The sequence below is a fragment of the Oncorhynchus keta genome, chromosome 30 (genome assembly GCF_023373465.1).
Source record: "Oncorhynchus keta strain PuntledgeMale-10-30-2019 chromosome 30, Oket_V2, whole genome shotgun sequence".
NCBI classification, from domain to species: Eukaryota; Metazoa; Chordata; class Actinopteri; order Salmoniformes; family Salmonidae; genus Oncorhynchus; species Oncorhynchus keta.
The window spans coordinates 20,569,055-20,588,420 of record NC_068450.1 but is presented as its reverse complement, the minus strand read 5'-3'; the positions used below and the strand labels follow the sequence as shown (position 1 = coordinate 20,588,420).

Below are 19,366 nucleotides of genomic sequence, written 5' to 3'. Positions count from 1 at the left end.
TGACACACCTCAGGAGATCCGCTCTTCCTACAGCCTGTCTCTGCATAAATAAATTAAAGAGTGAGGAACAGAGTGATGAAACAATGGGGCAATGAAAGAGAAGGGTAAGAGAGCAGAAGAAGGGGGAATATGGAAAATGGGGAGGGTTGTGACAGTGCACATGTGTGTGTGTGTGTGTGTGTGTGTGTGTGTGTGTGTGTGTGTGTGTGTGTGTGTGTGTGTGTGTGTGTGTGTGTGTGTGTGTGTGTGTGTGTGTGTGTGTGTGTGTGTGTGTGTGTGTGTGTGTGTGTGTGTGTGTGTGTGTGTGTGTTCGTGTCTCTACCATCTCTGATGATGGGGGGGGTTGAAGTTGTGTAATTAATGTATGCTTCACACACGAAGGGCCATCTGTGTACAGATACACAGACGCACACTAACAGAAACTATCCCCAAACAACATGTCCTCATTAGACAATCCCTCTCTCACTCTCTACCTCTACCTCTCTCCTTCTCTCTCCGCTTATCTCTCTCTACCTCTACCTCTCTCCCTCCTTGTCTCCTTCTCTCTCTCTCCTTCTGTCTCTCTAAAGGGCTATAAATACTCCGTCCTGCCATAGTACAGGACTGAGAGAACTTTCAAGGTACACTCACACAAAGTCCCCCTAACACACACAAATATACTTACTGTACACATGCGCACACTCACACACATCCACACATCCACACACACACATCCACATACACACAGTTCCACACACCCACACATACATCATAACACACACATCCACACACACACACTTAGATTCCAAGATGGCGTAGCAGTAAGTCGTCCTGTCGTGTCGTGTCCCTTGTATATATCGTTTCTTTTTCGTTTTTACATATTTTTCTTCGCATATCTCTTTAAAAACATTTTGCTAAACCTAAGCTTCCAAATACTCTCCTGCAACCCGCCTCACCCAATGTAGCTATTTTTCCTAAAGTATTTATATTTACTTCGGAACCGGAACCCCTCAACTGAAGCTAGCCAGCTAACCACAAGCTATGCTAGCGGTCTTCAGCGAACCGGTCATCAGCTAACCTTTAGCTCGGAAAGCTCTCGCCAGTTCGAACAATGCGACTCCAACCAGAGCATAACAGACCTATTTATTTTTCATCCCCGGATTCTCACCGCAAACGGAACATTTTTCAGCTGGATCTTCACAACTAGCTATCTAGCTAAACCGCAACCCCGGATGATTACTCCTGGCTAGCGTTTCCACCCACTTAGCTTGAAGCTAGCCCGGCCAGAGCACCTGTGCTACCACCGTAGCATACTCCTGGGCTACAATACCCGGGCCCACGACCGGTCTATCGATGTCACTGCATGAAGAGGAATAAACAGACTCACCCCATCGCGACGTCCCCCAAAGGCTAACTCTCTAGCCCTTGCTATCTCCTTGCTTGCTAATTCGGCCTGCTAACTGCTAGCTTGTTTAGCTCCGGTCCGCTAACTGCTACCTTGTTTACCCCCGGCCTACGAACTGTTAGCTTGTTAGCACAGGCCTGCTAACCGTCTGAATCGCCGCGTCCCAAACTCTCACTGGACCCATATTTACTTTCTATCTCTTTTCGATTTTTAATTTGTTTATACCTTCCGGAAACCTGCCTCACCCAATGTGATACGGAATCACTATTATTTTTAATTTTTAGAACACACTCAAGAACCTCCAGAAGCTAACCAGCTAACTAGCTACAAGCTATTTAGTCATTGTTAGTTTTTTTTACCTGGATAACACTCGCCAGTCCAGCTTCCCTGCCCCATCCACATAGCTGATGCACGCTGGACTGTCCATTAATCACGGTACTCCATTCTGCTTGTTTGTTTTATCTGTCGGTCCCGTTGCCTAGTCAACACTATTTTACCTGCTGTTGTTGTGCTAGCTGATTAGCTGTTGTTGTCTCACCTACTGTTTTAGCTAGCTTTCCCAATTCAACACCTGTGATTACTGTATGCCTCGCTGTATGTCTCTCTCAAATGTCAATATGCCTTGTATACTGTTGTTCAGGTTAGTTATCATTGTTTTAGTTCACAATGGAGCCCCTAGTTCCACTCTTCATACCCCTGATACCTCCTTTGTCCCACCTCCCACACATGTGGTGACCTCACCCATTACAACCAGCATGTCCAGAGATACAACCTCTCTCATCATCACCCAGTGCCTGGGCTTACCTCCGCTGTACCCGCACCCCACCATACCCCTGTCTGCACATTATGCCCTGAATATATTCTACCATGCCCGGAAACCTGCTCCTCTTATTCTCTGTCCCCAACGCTCTAGGCAACCAGTTTTGATAGCCTTTAGCCGCACCCTCATACTACTCCTTCTCTGTTCCGCGGGTGATGTGGAGGTAAACCCAGGCTCTGCATGTCCCCAGGCACCCTCATTTGTTGACTTCTGTGATCGAAAAAGCCTTGGTTTCATGCATGTCAACATCAGGAGCCTCCTCCCTAAGTTTGTTTTACTCACTGCTTTAGCGCACTCTGCTAACCCTGATGTCCTTGCCGTGTCTGAATCCTGGCTCAGGAAGGCCACCAAAAATTCAGAGATTTCCATACCCAACTATAACATCTTCCGTCAAGATAGAACTGCCAAAGGGGGAGGAGTTGCAGTCTACTGCAGAGATAGCCTGCAAAGTAATGTCATACTTTCCAGGTCCATACCCAAACAGTTCGAACTGCTAATTTTGAAAATTACTCTCTCCAGAAATAAGTCTCTCACTGTTGCCACCTGCTACCGACCCCCCTCAGCTCCCAGCTGTGCCCTGGACACCATTTCTGAATTGATTGCCCCCCATCTAGCTTCAGAGTTTGTTCTGTTAGGTGACCTAAACTGGGATATGCTTAACACCCCGGCAGTCCTACAATCTAAGCTAGATGCCCTCAATCTCACACAAATCATCAAGGAACCCACCAGATACAACCCTAACTCTGTAAACAAGGGCACCCTCATAGACGTCATCCTGACCAACTGGCCCTCCAAATACACCTCCGCTGTCTTCAACCAGGATCTCAGCGATCACTGCCTCATTGCCTGTATCAGCTACGGAGCCGCAGTCAAACGACCACCCCTCATCACTGTCAAACGCTCCCTAAAACACTTCTGTGAGCAGGCCTTTCTAATCGACCTGGCCCGGGTATCCTGGAAGGACATTGACCTCATCCCGTCAGTTGAGGATGCCTGGTCATTCTTTAAAAGTTACTTCCTCACCATTTTAGATAAGCATGCTCCGTTCAAAAAATGCAGAACTAAGAACAGCTGGGCTTGACAATCTGGACCCTCTATTTCTTAAACTATTCGCCGCCATTGTCGAACCCCTATTACCAGCCTGTTCAACCTCTCTTTCATATAGTCTGAGATCCCCAAGGATTGGAAAGCTGCCGCAGTCATCCCCCTCTTCAAAGGGAAGACACCCTGGACCCAAACTGTTACAGACCTATATCCATCCTGCCCTGCCTATCTAAGGTCTTCGAAAGCCAAGTCAACAAACAGGTCACTGACCATCTCGAATCCCACCGTACCTTCTCCGCTGTGCAATCTGGTTTCCGAGCCGGTCACGGGTGCACCTCAGCCACACTCAAGGTACTAAACGATATCATAACCGCCATCGATAAAAGACAGTACTGTGCAGCCGTCTTCATTGACCTTGCCAAGGCTTTCGACTCTGTCAATCACCATATTCTTATCGGCAGACTCAGTAGCCTCGGTTTTTCGGATGACTGCCTTGCCTGGTTCACCAATTACTTTGCAGACAGAGTTCAGTGTGTCGCTGCCTGCACCCGCATGCCCGACTAGCATCACCACCCTGGATGGTTCCGACCTTGAATATGTGGACATCTATAAGTACCTAGGTGTCTGGCTAGACTGCAAACTCTCCTTCCAGACTCATATCAAACATCTCCAATCGAAAATCAAATCAAGAGTCGGCTTTCTATTCCGCAACAAAGCCTCCTTCACTCACGCCGCCAAGCTTACCCTAGTAAAACTGACTATCCTACCGATCCTCGACTTCGGCGATGTCATCTACAAAATGGCTTCCAACACTCTACTCAGCAAACTGGATGCAGTTTATCACAGTGCCATCCGTTTTGTCACCAAAGCACCTTATACCACCCACCACTGCGACTTGTATGCTCTAGTCGGCTGGCCCTCGCTACATATTCGTCGCGGGACCCACTGGCTCCAGGTCATCTACAAGTCCATGCTAGGTAAAGCTCCGCCTTATCTCAGTTCACTGGTCACGATGGCAACACCCATCCGTAGCACGCGCTCCAGCGGGTGTATCTCACTGATCATCCCTAAAGCCAACACCTCATTTGGCCGCCTTTCGTTCCAGTACTCTGCTGCCTGTGACTGGAACGAATTGCAAAAATCGCTGAGGTTGGAGACTTTTATCTCCCTCACCAACTTCAAACATCAGCTATCTGAGCAGCTAACTGATCGCTGCAGCTGTACATAGTCTATTGGTAAATAGCCCACCCATTTTCACCTACCTCATCCCCATACTGTTTTTATTTATTTACTTTTCTGCTCTTTTGCACACCAATATCTCTATCACTCCAGTGTTAATCTGCAAAATTGTAATTACTCGCCTACCTCCTCATGCCTTTTGCACACATGGTATATAGACTCCCCTTTTTTCTACTGTGTTATTGACTTGTTAATTGTTTACTCCATGTGTAACTCTGTGTTGTCTGTTCACACCGCTATGGTTTATCTTGGCCAGGTCGCAGTTGCAAATGAGAACTTGTTCTCAACTAGCCTACCTGGTTAAATAAAGGTGAAATAAAATAAAAAATAAAAAACACATCCACACACACACACACACACACACACATCCACACACCCACACATCCACACACCCACACACCCAGACATCCACAGGGCGCAAGAGTACCACATAGGACAGCATGGGAATCCAGAAGAAAACATTCAACGTAGTGCCCGAGCCATGCCAGAAGCGGTGTATATGTTTGTGTGTGTGGATGCGTTTGTGTGCACCTATTTGTACATGTGTGTGTGTGCATGCTTGTATTCATTCACAAAAAATCCTTTCATCCATCCCTTTTTCCTTTCCTCCTTCTCTCTTTATTTCCTTCCTTCCTACCTCATTACAGATCACTGATCTGACAGTGCTGAATAATGGTCTTATCCAATCATTTTAGTCATTCACAGCAGACATTTTTATCCAGAAACAATTAGGGTTAAGAGCGTTGTGGAAGGGCACATGGACAGAGTTTTCACCTCTTCAGCTCCGGGAATCGAAACAGCAACCTTGGACCTACTGGTCCAATGTGCCGCTAGGCTACCTGCCACAGCAGTAAGGCTGCAGAACTTTCATTCTCCATTACAGGACCTTTTTTTTTACATTTAGATTTTCTTATTTTAAAGCTAGAATCCTTAATTGAAACAATAACAAAACGGACACCCAGCCTTTGTTTTGGTAAAAAGCTGAGGGATGGGCCTGGAGAAATGTAACCAGTCTCAAATTCACAGACGAAAGGACTGACCATCCATGATACTGTATCAAAATTATATAATCATATCATCATGTCTTGAGGCTATTTTGTGTTTGTTAATATTTACATTGTTTACAAACACTGGAGTGAAACAAGCTTATATGTTGGGTTCTGATGGGGTACAACAGTTCAACTATGCTCATGAGGCATTTACAAGTAATGTTCTTCAAGAATCAATGGGTATATATCATTAATTTAAAAATCCCAAAATTGATGGAGCAACTAAGGATTCTAGCTTTAAATGTATTTAGTTCTGTCCTGAAGCTGTTCTTGTCTATTAATGTTCTGTATTACATTCTGTTTTATGTTGTGTGTGTGGACCCCAGGAAGAGTAGTTGCTGCTAATCCACCAGCTAATGGGATCCTAATAAAACACCTAATAACAATCTCTGAGGACTGCTTCTGTTCTCTGAATGGTATACAGCTATGAAAAGCTCAATCTCTGAGGACTGCTTCTGTTCTCTGAATGGTATACAGCTATGAAAAGCTCAATCTCTGAGGCCTGCTTCTGTTCTCTGAATGGTATACAGCTATGAAACGCTCAATCTCTTAGCCTGAAAACGCTCTAATGTAATAGCCTATCAACTTGAAGAACCCTTTGCAAGAGATTGCATGAGTCACTAGAGAAATAAAACTGCTGGGTTAGTAGCAACTTTGCTCAGAAAGTGGGCCTTGAGTAGAGCGCTAGTGTGGCCATGGAAAGACACCAGAAAGTACAGTAATTATCAATGGTTGGTTAGGATTGGTCAATCTGGCTCTTTTTGAATATGTACTCCTTGATTCCTTTTGTCCTAACCTCCTGTCCTTTCCCTGCCTTCTCTTGGGCTTTGATGATAGTTGATTCGTTGAATCATGTGTTAGTGATTGGCTGGAATAAAATCCTGCACATCATATGGTTCTCCATGACTGACGATCACTGGATTGTATAAAATCAGGTGAAAATGATTTGCAAGTATGAGCCATTAGATTGGATATAGTCAACAGGATCAGAAGATCCAATAGCCCTGTGGAATTCTGTCTGTCTATCAGCCTACATCATGTAATCTCTCCATCTTTCTCTCTCGCTTCTCATCTACTTCACCTCCTACATGTGCTTGTCACATTCTCTCTTTCCTTTCCTCACCTTGTCCACACTCAGTCTTGGTCCAGTGCCTCCATTCGCCTGCCTGTGTGCTGTGCTCAGTGTGCTGCTCTCTCTCTCTCTTTCTCTCCAAAATCTTCCTCATCCCTCTGTCCTATCCCACGCTCTCCTAATCCATCTACAGTAGTCTACACACACCGATCTCTGGATGTAACAAATTAACTGTCTGGGCTCCTGTACCATCCATAGGCCTAGTGCCTATGTACTGTGTTCATTTCACTATAGGCCTGCTCTACACACATGCTCTCCTCCTCTCTTGGCTCACTCCTCATATAAAATGTTGTCTCTCACTTTGATGCTTTAACGTGTCTCTCTCTGACACATTACATTCTCACTGTGGCATTGTGGTAGATGATGTGTGCATGGTGTGCAGAGTCAGACTGTGTTTAGTTTTTTTTTTTAATTTTTACCTTTATTTAACCAGGCAAGTCAGTTAAGAACATACTCTTATTTTCAATGACGGCCTGGGAACAGTGGGTTAACTGCCTGTTCAGGGGCAGAACGACAGATTTGTACCTTGTCAGCTCGGGGGTTTGAACTCGCAACCTTACTAGTCCAACGCTCTAACCACTAGGCTACGCTACCGCCCCAGCGTAGCCTAGTTCACTATTGCAGCTGAGCAATATAGCCCAGCTGCGCTCCAAGACACACACACAAACACACACATACAGGCATGCACACTAACATGCACATTTATGTGCACGCGTGGCGCACATGTACGTACACTCAGCAAAACGCACGCGCGCAAACGCACCCAACACGGAAAACCCGGGTTTTCCCGCCCGAGTGTCTATCAGCCCGCGTCCCCTTTTTATTCCACACCAGAAACCCGCCACAATCTCCCAGTTGAAGAAAAAGCCATGGTCGCATGTGACTTTGTGCACAAGTGCACACACTGCCAGGGTTGTTGTGACCCCAATAAACATGACAATCTGTGTGGAAACGGTGTATCAAGGCTCGCTGAACCTCCATCACCTCGTCTGATGCCGCCCACTCATAAAAGCCGCTGTTCATAAACACATGAAATATTCCATAATCCAATGATGCAATAACAGTATTATATGCTGCCTTGATGAAGGCAATAGGCTACATACAATATGCTGATACGCAACTAAGCATTCCGAAACTCCATTTTGTCTCATTTGGCTGTCAGTGAGACAGAAGAAGAATCAGGGGACGCTTATAAATATAGGATATGGAAGGAAGTGAGTCCTTAAACACACCATTTGTGCAGATGCACATAATTTCTTTAAGCATCATTTGACGTGAGGGAGCAAATAAAGTCAATAAAGCGACATATGACCATATTACTTTTCAAACTCACAAAAATAAGAACACAGCCATAGGTGCAGGATGGATGACATTATGAGCTCCCATATTAAAGCCATAAGCAACCTTATCGAGTCTCTTCTACCTCGCAAGATGCATCCTAACAACCAAACGAATCAATTGCCTGGCGATGTGAGTGAAATTTGTCTGTCTAAAAATACATCTAGATATTGACAATGTAGGCCAAGTTATAGAGTTTTCACAGCAGCCAATGTCATGGCTATTAGCACTCCGATAAGACCAACGTAGGGGAACTCAACATAACGTGTTCAGGGTCGCCTATGGCAAGTCCCAAAACATATTATATTCACATCGTTACTTCCACGTTTCCATGCATTAACTTGTAACACCTACCAATTTAATTAACATCAAATAGCCTACATGCATCCCTTTGATCCCTAAATGAAGAAAAACACACAATGTAAACAATGATCATTTTACCTTTGAGTCTTCCTTTAGCTGTCATCGTCAAACTGCCAGAAATGTTTCATTGGAAAGAGACGCTGATCTCTCTCCTCTCTCTCTCTCTCTCTCTCGGGTATTCTGACTCTGACTGAACAGTACATGTACCCACCACCAGGCGCGGCTCATGCAGCATCACCATATCACTCAGTGCGCGCCGAGAGACATCCCCATAATACAAAATAAGGGGGTATTTCCATACAGTGCACAGGTCACATCATCCTCTCGGGATTCAGAGCCTAAAACACATTTTAGTTTCTGTCAATCATCGATCACTGGCATCAATAACTCGACAATGTTGCATTTTCATCAGTGACTCACCATACAATAGCCTAAAGTGTTGTTGTTGTTTTATTGGGGGAAAATAACATGGGGACGCACACACATGCAATCACATATCGACATTAGTGCAGCCATTGCAAAGCCAATGCCCCAAAACAATAAAGCATAGGCCTAAGCATCATTATATAATTGTGCGTACTTTTAACCGGCCGATCGTCGGAGTTCATGTTCCCACCGCTGTCGGACATCCTCAGGGGCTTCGGTCAAGGGCCAACCAAATGTTTCTGTTCCTCGGGCAGACGTCGAGAATTTTCGCGGTGCGGGGTGCGTTTGCTGCAGTAGCATCCCTCGGTGTCTCCGTAATCTTTCAAACAGGGCGGCCGGGGAGGTCTGCGGCGGTTCTCTGAGGGAATAAAGAGCGGGTCTTCTGGGGCATGCCGGGGCACCGTGTGTGGCTGGATGAAGGTGTGGAGAGGTGTGAAGAGGCCTGGAGGGGACTAGGCGGTCTCTTCGCAGGACTCCCTCAGTACTCTCCGTGGTGTGGCGACACCCCGGAATGGCGAAAGGAGGAACTCCCACGCACACATTCATACAGGGACTGCCTCATACCGCCATCCGGTGGGGGTTCTAATGCGGGTCTTCCCCCTTTCTGCATATCAACCAGCCCCCTGATGTGCTGTTATTACTAGTGTGCGTGTGTGTTCATAACAATAATAATGGTTGATTTATTTTATTATACGTGATCTGGCCCAAAGCTTAGATAAGAGCATTACCCATCTATCTGTAAAGGGTATCAGGTTTAGGGAACGCAACATATAGGCCTAACAATACATATTGTCCTCTGCAGTGGCCTTTTGTGTGAGAATACACACTAGTACATGTCATTGCAAACAGACCTTTGTATATAACAACATTTTGTTTATTTTTTATAAGAAAAAGTTATGTTCCATTATAAATAGCAGTAGCTTCTCAGTAGCCTAGGCTACACACAGTGCACTACACTTGTCCTCTATATCAAGAGGTCTGAACATTTATGGCACAGGGGGTAGTGCCTGCCTGGTAGTGCACACCCTCTTTATTAAAACTTCAAACCTGCTTTATGGTAGTGGGGTGTAGAGACATCAACTGAAGCACAATAAATGACCTTGTACACCTGCTTGGATTGTGGTATATTGGCCATATACCACAACCCCCCCCCCAGGTGCCTTATTACTATTCTAAACTGGTTACCAAGGTAATTAGAAGAGTACAGATCATTTTTATCAGATCATATACACCGGCTATGACAAAACATGTGTTTGTACTGCTCTAATTACGTTGGTAACCTGTTTATAATAACAATAAGGCACCTCAGGGGTTTGTGGTATATGATCAATATACCACGGCCAAAGGCTGCATCCAGACACTCTGCGTTGTCGAGATTAAGAACATCCCTTAGCCTTGGTATATTGGCCATATACAGTACCACACCCCCTCGTGCCTTATTGCTTAAATATATCACGGCTTTCAGCCAATCAGCATTCAGTGCTCAAACCACCCAGTTTATAACGGCATATAATGCATATGAGTATAGAGCATGAACATGAATAAGAGGACCATTATCTGTTATTACTTTATTCTTTATCTTATTTCCATTATTAGTATTATTAGGCTGCTTTCCACATAGGTCAAGATATATAATGTTAATGTGAAAAACGAATTAACGATATGTCAAAACAGACACAAAACAGGGCATTAGTAAAGAGCTAAATGCTTAATATTTGACCTCCTATTTATACTCTGTAGAATTGTATTTAGGGTGAAGGAGAGTTCTCACTGCTCAATTTCTTCTGTAGTGGCACTACATTCTCGCGATAAGAACCTCGAATAGTCCTTATATCCCTCCGCGCTTATTATTTAACTGTCCCGTATAAATGTCGTGTAATAACCCATATACATAATAATACATCATATTTTGTAAACGATTTCCTGATGGTGGTGTGTCCAACCCCTTTCTATTGCAACTAATTTGCTGCTAGATGTTTTAAACGATTTGCTAGGCACTCTCATGAGCTCGCAACGGTGCAAAATATATGCTTGAAAGCCATTTTGGCTCGAATCATTCATGCGAACTATTCATATCTTGTCGCTTGTCGAGAGCCGAAATGACGTCAATTGCACCGCTATGTTGTCGGCGCAATCTATGGTGCTGAAACATCAGTGATGGATGCGCATGTAGGCGGAAGGGTTCCTACAAACAGCGCAGAGTGATTGGTTTGGTAGCGGCTGCAGCAGCAGGAGGAAGGACGGTGGTTCTACCCCTAGTGTCTTTCAGTTTAGCCAGAACATTATATCGGTGTGCCCATTTTGATAGTAATCGGTGATTTGAGTATTAGACCAAGGTATTATTTGAGATATATTTCGAATAATTTCCTTCCGGACAGAGACCGGAAGCGCCATTTTAATCGAGTATAACACGTTTTCGGTGACGGCAGCGCTAGCACAATACAATGGCTCTTAAAAGAATTCACAAGGTAAGAAGGAAGTCAACGACAAGGCCCAATGTTTCGCAGTTACAATAAATAAGTGATATTTGAATTTTGTCTGGTATGTGTCATCTGAATGATGTCGGTATTAAATGTTGTGCCTTTAAAAGCTTGTTACCCACGGCGGTACGACTAATGCTGGGCTGACGGCGTTAACCAATGCGCCTCTTTCGGTGTTCGATCCACATTTTGGGCCCTCCACCTTTTACTGCCAGTTTGCCAATTAACGTTAGATAGCGAACGTGAACTTGGCTAGTAATTGTGTTATCTTTATTCAGAGGAGATCAGTGTATTTACATATTTAGAATCCAAATTAACTGGTTTACATAATAGTCCTTCTGCAGTTTGCTAGCTAGCACTGCTAATGCAGTCGGCTACGTTAGTTAGTTAGCTTGCTAGTTAGTAACTAGCCAGCTAAATATATTTAATATTTGTCCCACAAATTCAGTAATCACTTACCTAGCTACCTAATTATGTGATAACTTGCGAGGTATATGGCTGGGAATATCGTGCCCTAACTAGCTAAAAACCGTTTTCTAGCCTTCCACTCCGCTGTAATTTGACATATTAGTGTCAAACTGGGCCCCGAGTAGCGGTAGCGAACTGACCAGATGAGGTGTATTAAACAATATATATATATATAAAATAATCCTCATGTCAACTAACTACATAATTGAACTAGCTAACTAACCAGTAAGTTGTATGTTAGCTAGATATATCACCAGGTGGGCCTTTTTTAATTTGATTTTTTTACATGTTAATATCTTCACTCATAATAGTGATCAACCAGAATGCGTGGCAGTTGGCTAACATTTGGGCATCGTTAACCAGCTAAAGATACGGATTCATTACTTCTGGTAGTCATGTTGACAACAGATGGCTAGCCAAGTAGATACCAGGCAATCCCAGTAGTAGCTTCCATGACGTTGACTTAACTATTATCATCATGGTTATGATCTTTGGTTGTCATGTGTGTTGCTTGGGGAATATGTATATTGTTACCTACATTTTTTTTAGTTAGTTCATTTCGATTACTAAAACTCAGTAGAATGAAGCTGTGTGATCAGGCAGTTAAATCTAACAATGTTTGACTGTTTGTAGGTGAACTCTTGTTACTAATTTTCTATATGTTCTAAACTCTGGTGTCACATTACTCGTGAATACATGATTTGTCTGTGTTAGGTAGGTAGCCTAGTGGTTAAGAGCATTGGGCCAGTAACCGAAAGGTCAATGGTTTGAATCCCTGAGCTGACTAGGTTGAAGAATCTGTTGATAAAGGCATTTAACCTTAATTGCTTCTGTAAGTTTCTCTGGAGCCTGTGCTAAGTGATATAAATGTAATTGTAACGGTATTGGATTGTTCATGATGAACATTTGGCTGCCCCTTTGCAGACAAATACATTCAACTAGTATTGCTAACCGCTTGTATTCTCATCTCAGGAGTTGAATGACTTGGCACGGGACCCACCAGCCCAGTGTTCTGCAGGACCAGTAGGAGATGACAGTAAGTAGCTCGTCATCAGGCAACACAACAATACATGTCAGTTATCGCTTTTGTTCTGACATCCTGTTCAACATTTTAGGCTTCCTGCTCTCCACATGATTTGTGTTAAAAAAGTAGTCTAGATGCAGCTAATCCATAATTATTCTGAAATGTGGTGAGTCTTGTGCAGTCTGGTTTATCAGTAAAATCTCTCAACCAACCAGAACCACAGAGTATCTGGACTGCTTATCTCAAAATGATTACTTTAATGCCACATGTTTGTTCTAGAATCTACAGGCTCAGTGAAATGCCTTCCCTTTAAATCACTTTCACTTTTGGTATTGGGTCAGATACCAGGAAGTCTGTGCTGGTTTACCTATGGTTACATTAAGGTAGGTGAGGTAAGATGTCAATCATAGCCAGGAGCAGCATGTCACTAACTGCCTTACCATACCTGGACACCATTGATACTAGATTATGTCAATTGATTGGACGGATTGCACATTTTTCCTTGTCTTACAAATTACAAAAAAATAAGCAATTTTTACAATGAGATTTATTTAGCTTATTGTGTGGAATAAACACCCAGTTTGTGAGCGCATCACTGAACATACTTCTCAAGTCACTCTTTTAGTCAAATCATTGTCTTAGATGCATAGTAATGACTGTCAGACTGCTTGTTGATTATAAGAAGATATAAAGTTCAAAGCCATTAACAAACTGAGTGGTTCACTCAGACAAGTGTCAAATGCCATCTGATATCTGTCAAATATGCTGCTAAATGATATGTCTTATCAGGGAACACAGTGATGAAACAAATTGGCTTATTGTACCAGTGTTGTCTCGAGAAAACGTTATTCCACTTTTTTTGTTTGCCTGCTTGAGAATCACTAGTTCTCAAGAACTTTCCTGCAACCATCTGATCTGGTATATACTGCCCTGTGCCCTCTGATGTTCTCAGCTCGAAAATTGGACGAATTTGAGCTTTGTCACCCATGTCCACAACTTCTTTTGGGCTTATATAACATCCCATATAGGCTACAGTAGAGCAACCTGGGTCTTTCCAAGATAATGGTTGTCTAATGGTTCTAAACTCGGATGTTCTCTTATTCCTTATAGATTTTCTCACATTTCTGCATTTAAGCTCAGTGTGGTAACAGTATCTTTGTTTAAAATGTTGTAATGTTCTAGTTAGTTCTTTTAGTTGAGAGCTTTGCATTCATTCTTATCTTTATATGGCATTCGGCCACTCCCCTGAGTTTTTAGGATGGATTACGTCAGCAATAGAACATTTGCTTGAATTCAAATATCCATTTGCTTAACTACTGCACTGACATCATTCATGATATTACGTCAATCCATGTTTTATACTGCTGGAATTGTATTATAAATCTTCGAGAATAAGTATCCAGCCCCATCCTGGGCTTTGCCTCAGCCTGACTTCATAGCATTCCTACTACCTCCCGCAACTCTGGCTGACTACATCTGGTGGTTTCACTTCTGTTTTTCAGTGTTTCACTGGCAAGCCACAATAATGGGACCTGTAAGTACTGACGACAATCACACTACCATAAATATTAGCTTATATAATGTTGTATAGGACAGTGTTTCTCGACATGATTAAATTATACTAAAGACCTGTTCAACTCTGCTAAGATTGACTTGATACTAATAGTGCTGAATATTCTGCTCTCTCTAACAGAACGACAGTCCTTATCAGGGTGGGGTATTCTTCCTGACCATTCACTTTCCCACAGACTACCCCTTCAAACCGCCAAAGGTGAGACAGAAATGTGTGTACACACACTGAAGTGACAGATGACATCCACTGATCGTAGTTTCTCATACACACCAGCACACACAATCATTTGTTTCTGCATCTTTTCTCTGGTGGCTGTAACTGCGTAATTTCATGATGCTCCTTTTCTGTACCTGTCATTTAGTTCTTTCTTCCTCCTCTTAACTCAACCATGTCCATTCTGTTTGTTTCTCTGGGTGTGCAGGTTGCGTTTACCACAAGAATCTACCACCCAAATATCAACAGCAACGGCAGCATCTGTCTCGACATCCTGCGATCACAGTGGTCTCCCGCCCTAACCATCTCCAAAGGTACACTGAGAAAAAAAGAAGAAAAAACACTTTGTTTTTATGTTACTAAGACTGTAAAATATGAATATGTCCTCTTTGCTGTTTGTTTTGGAACCTGTGTCTGGTGGGGTATCTGAGTGACTGACTGAACTTCCTGTTTCTGTTTTGTCACAGTAACTGCCTATCTCATTTAAGTTCAGCTCTCCTTACCTCTGTCCTAAGCCGAACCATTAACATCGAACCTTCCCTTAGTTCTCCTGTCAATCTGCTCTCTGCTGTGCGACCCAAACCCGGACGACCCCTTAGTACCGGAGATCGCCCGCATCTACAAGACGGACAGGGAAAAGTGAGTAACTAACTAAATATCTTGCTTCAGATGAAGGTGTACTATAGGATGTCATACAAGCTCTCGAGTCAGTGGTTAAACAGGATGATCTTGTTAGATCCTTTAGATAATCCTCTGGGTGTATATGTCTGTATGCTGCAACTGTTGAATATGTTTGCTTATATATATATATATATATATATATATATATATATATATATACACTGAACAAAAATATAAACGCAACAATTGCAAATATTTTTACTGAGTGAGTTCATATAAGAAAATCAGTTAATCAAAATATATTAATTAGGCTCTACTATATGGATTTCACATGACTGGGTATACAGTTAGCATCTGGTCACAGATACCTTTAAAAAAAAAGGAAGGGGCGTGGAACAGAACCAGTCGGTATCTGGTGTGCCCACCATTTGCCTCATGCAGTGCGACACTTCTCCTTTGCATAGATTTGTTTGTGGAATGTTGTCCCACTCTTAAATGGGTGTGCGAAGTTGCTGGATATTGGCGAGAACTGGGACACGTTGTTATACATAGCGATCCAGAGCATCCCAAACATGCTCAATGGGTGACATGTCTGAGTAGGCAAGCTATGGAAGAACTGGGAAATGTTCCGCTTCCAGGAATTGTGTACAGATCCTTGGTCATGGGGTTGTGCATGATAATGCTGAAACATCAAGTGATGGCGGCGAATGAATGGCACAACAAAGAGCCTCAGGATCTTGTCACGGTATCTCCGTGCATTCAAATTGCCATCGATAAAATGCAATTGTGTTCGTTGTCCGTAGTTTGCCTGCAGTCAGCATGCCAATTGCAAACTCCCTCAATTTGAGACATCTGTGGTATTGTGTGACACAACTGCACATTTTAGTGGCCTTTTGTTGTCCCCAGCATAAGGTGCACCCATGTAATGATCATGCTGTTTAATCAGCTTCTTGATATGCCATTGGTGAATGCACCAATTTGTAAGTCGCTCTGGATAAGAGCGTCTGCTAAATGACTTAAATGTAAATGTAATTCCATACCTGTCAGGTGGATGGAGTAACTTGGCAAAGAAGAAATGCTCACTAACAAGGACATAAAGACATTTGTGCACAACATTTTAGAGAACTAAATATTTTGTTCTTGTGAAACATTTCTGGGATCTTTTATTTTGGCTCATGAAACATGGGACCAACACTTTACATGTTGCGTTTATATTTTTGTTCCGTGTGTTAATCTGAACACTTACTCTATTCATGAACCAGAAAGTCACACTCTTTCTCTTTGCTTCCAGGTACAACAGAATAGCTCGGGAATGGACACAAAAGTATGCAATGTAGTGTTGGAGTAGAATCGTGGCGAAACCACCTGTACAACTAAGGTTAGGGGAGCTTTGAAAGTAAAGAGAAGTTAAAGCGGATCTTGTTGGTTTCCATTGGAGTGCTTTCTTTGAGCCACGCCTCCCCTTAACCAGAGCACCTCCCTCTTTCCTTTCCCCCCCTCCCTTTACGACCAATTCTCCACCCCACTTAACCTGGCAGCCATGGTGTACATATTCTCAAACTGCAATCATGCCCCTTGCGCTCCCCTCCTTGTTCCTGGTCATATCTCTGATGCAGGCTGGGCTACTCTCCCCCCTGATGTTTCCATAGGGCCCTGCCTGCACCTTCACTCCAAATGTTCTTGACTCTAAAAGCATTCCTTATCATCTGTATGACTAGGGGGCTGTTTTTTTTTTGGTGGGGAGGGGTGTCTAAAATTGAAGGATTTTTACACTCTTATACCTTATTTTGTCTCCTGATATCCCAGCCATATAGACATGATTTCAGGAAAGCTTATCACATGTTGAGTCGAGGGCACTCATGTATTTTGTATAAAATCTACAAAGGAATTATTTAAAAATCATAGCAGGCTATAAAATGGAAAACTGTATGGCCTTCTGGTCTTCTCTCAAATTATATGAAAGGACTTTAATTGATCCACTGTCCCCCACCATTGCCATAAACCAAGATTGTTTCTGTGCACGCCCCCCAAAAAAAAAAAAAACCTTTCCCCACCTTCACCTTCAGACCACCACCTTCATTACATTCACAAACTGGAGGTTTTGGACCAGGTATTTAAAGAAAGTTTTCTTAGTTTATCCTGTGTTTTATTATTTCCCTATAACTCTTAGGTTGTATTTTTGCTATTGTTGAAATTGGAGGCGAACAACATCTTCAGGCTGTGGGGCTGGCTTGGGCTCTGGGTGTGAGGACACAAATGCTCCTCACCCAAACAAACTCTGTATATTGAATTACCTGAGAGGCTCTTTGAGCTTTGTGTGTTGATTAAACTGTGTAATAAAAACCACGACTCAAGCGTCCACTTGAGTTTCAAACATCACTGGCTGGAGAGATGGATGGAAGACATGTTGTTCAGCTACTGGTTTTGCCTTTGTTTTCCCCAGTCAAGTTAAGGGGGGATTTTAAGGCTTCCTCTAAAATGTAAATAACCTAAAACCTTGGCTCTGGGAAATTGCACTTCAATGCCATAAAATGTTACTTTGCCACTGGCCTTACAAATATCTGCCTGTCAATACATCTTAAATAATAGATTCTACAATAGTTGAAAAGGTGATTTAAGTTTGATCATTTTTATGATTACCCAGTTTTTCAGATCAAATTCTACTTATGTAGTAGCTTACTGTTTTTATCCCAAAACATCTAATTTATGTCTGATTTGACAACCTACAGTTAGTTCATTTGTAACCATTTTTGATGATTGGATTGATTGGTCATCGCACCAGTGACGTCGCTCAGTCTGGACTGGTCCAGTCTGTCAGAAAAGACTGTTCAGATGTATTCTGACTGACCTTGGTGCGCGAGATCAGAACATCTCACCGGCCAACGGACAGGATGCAAACCCCCCAGGTTTACCGTTACCTCAACTTCCATCATTGCAAATGTCAATCCCAGTAGTATTTGAAACTCATCGATTCCAGATATCTAAAGGTAAAGCTATTTATTTTATTCTTCAGGTTAATGTCTGAATAAGTGAACGTTAGGAATACCCATGTGAACAATTGATCAATTCAAAACTCTCGCCACACTTAGCCATACCTTCACACTGTAAGCACAACTGAAGTTATGTAGCCTAGATATAAGGACATTGTAATTGTTTACTACATTCACTAGCCCACTGCACCCAATTACACCTGAAAGCAACGTGTTGAGAGGAGCCATAAATACATTCGCCAGGACAGTGGACACTTAACAATCATTTTAACCAGGTTGTATCCTCAAGTAGGACAACCTTGCCACCAGTCTGCCCAGGCTTGTGTGGCCATTGTGTTCCACAGTATTTGTTCTGCAAATCCTTGACCAGCCCGATTGTTTTCATATCCTTAAGAGCGCGCCTTGTGATTGCGCTTGGCACGGCAGTGGGCGCGCTAACCCCCCTGGCATTTAATCCCGCGACAGATAGTCGCTGATTCATATAGTCCAAGGTGTGGTCGGCTTTTATTTAGCTACTTATCTTTGCCATGATCTCAGAGCGGTGCCCCGATCTCAGATTTCATAGAGCAGGTTATGTGGGGCCACGGTCCAGGCAGTGGAGAGGGGCTGTTGTTACTAGGATTTATATTCCATTCACCATGGTAATGTACCATAGGCAGGTCTATAGTAGCCTACTATCTTTACACATCTTAAAATAAAAGGCGTTGAGTCTAGACACATTTATTGTGTTGTAATACACAATAGCCTTCGTACGCACATCTTCGTGGATTAAAAACATCACAGAGAATAGGACTTTTAGACGGGACCTGTCCTATAGGTCTAGAAGGGTTCCATAATAATAGTATTTCAGAAAGCGGAGCTTGACTAATTAGTGTTTATGGACCTTTATTGTAAGGTTACAGATGAAGGCCTGGTCTTATGTCAAGTCTGACTTGTCTATTCCACTGTTCAAAGTAAAGCCTATAGGAATATATATCTTTTTTAATGTCCAACAGATACATTTTCTACTGATTATGGCTGAATTGACGGTGATGTATTTTGTCCTGTATATTGTGAATAAACGTTGTCAAAGTGGTCAGACTTGAGTGTTGACTCATTCGTTTCCTGAAGACCTAGAAGGCCGACATTATGTGGTGCTGATTTTGTCTCGCTGCAAAGCAGTTTGTGCTCCGATGTATGCCATTTTACCCACTTATACAATG

The 19,366-nt window shown here is 42.9% G+C and overlaps 2 protein-coding genes across 3 annotated transcripts in view; one reads left to right on the top strand and one right to left on the bottom strand.

The window, feature by feature from the left end:
• LOC118377937 (protein phosphatase 3 catalytic subunit alpha-like) overlaps positions 1-9,337 on the bottom strand; it is a 106,672-nt gene extending 97,335 nt beyond the window's left edge. The window contains exon 1 of one of the 2 annotated variants that reach the window (XM_052486894.1): positions 8,950-9,337. In XM_052486894.1, the coding sequence (XP_052342854.1) occupies positions 8,950-8,998 (49 nt within the window). In that variant the 5' untranslated portion in view covers positions 8,999-9,337. Of the gene's footprint in view, positions 1-8,447; positions 8,643-8,949 lie in introns of those variants that run through there. The other variant, XM_052486892.1, reaches the window with a different exon arrangement.
• A 1,544-nt stretch (positions 9,338-10,881) lies between these two features.
• LOC118377939 (ubiquitin-conjugating enzyme E2 D2) lies at positions 10,882-17,553 on the top strand. Its single transcript, XM_035764869.2, has 7 exons — positions 10,882-11,263; positions 12,716-12,779; positions 14,270-14,301; positions 14,461-14,538; positions 14,762-14,867; positions 15,099-15,192; positions 16,466-17,553. The coding sequence occupies exons 1-7, from the start codon at positions 11,240-11,242 to the stop codon at positions 16,509-16,511; spliced, it is 444 nt and encodes a 147-aa protein (XP_035620762.1). The 5' UTR covers positions 10,882-11,239; the 3' UTR covers positions 16,512-17,553.
• Positions 17,554-19,366: the final 1,813 nt, after the last annotated feature.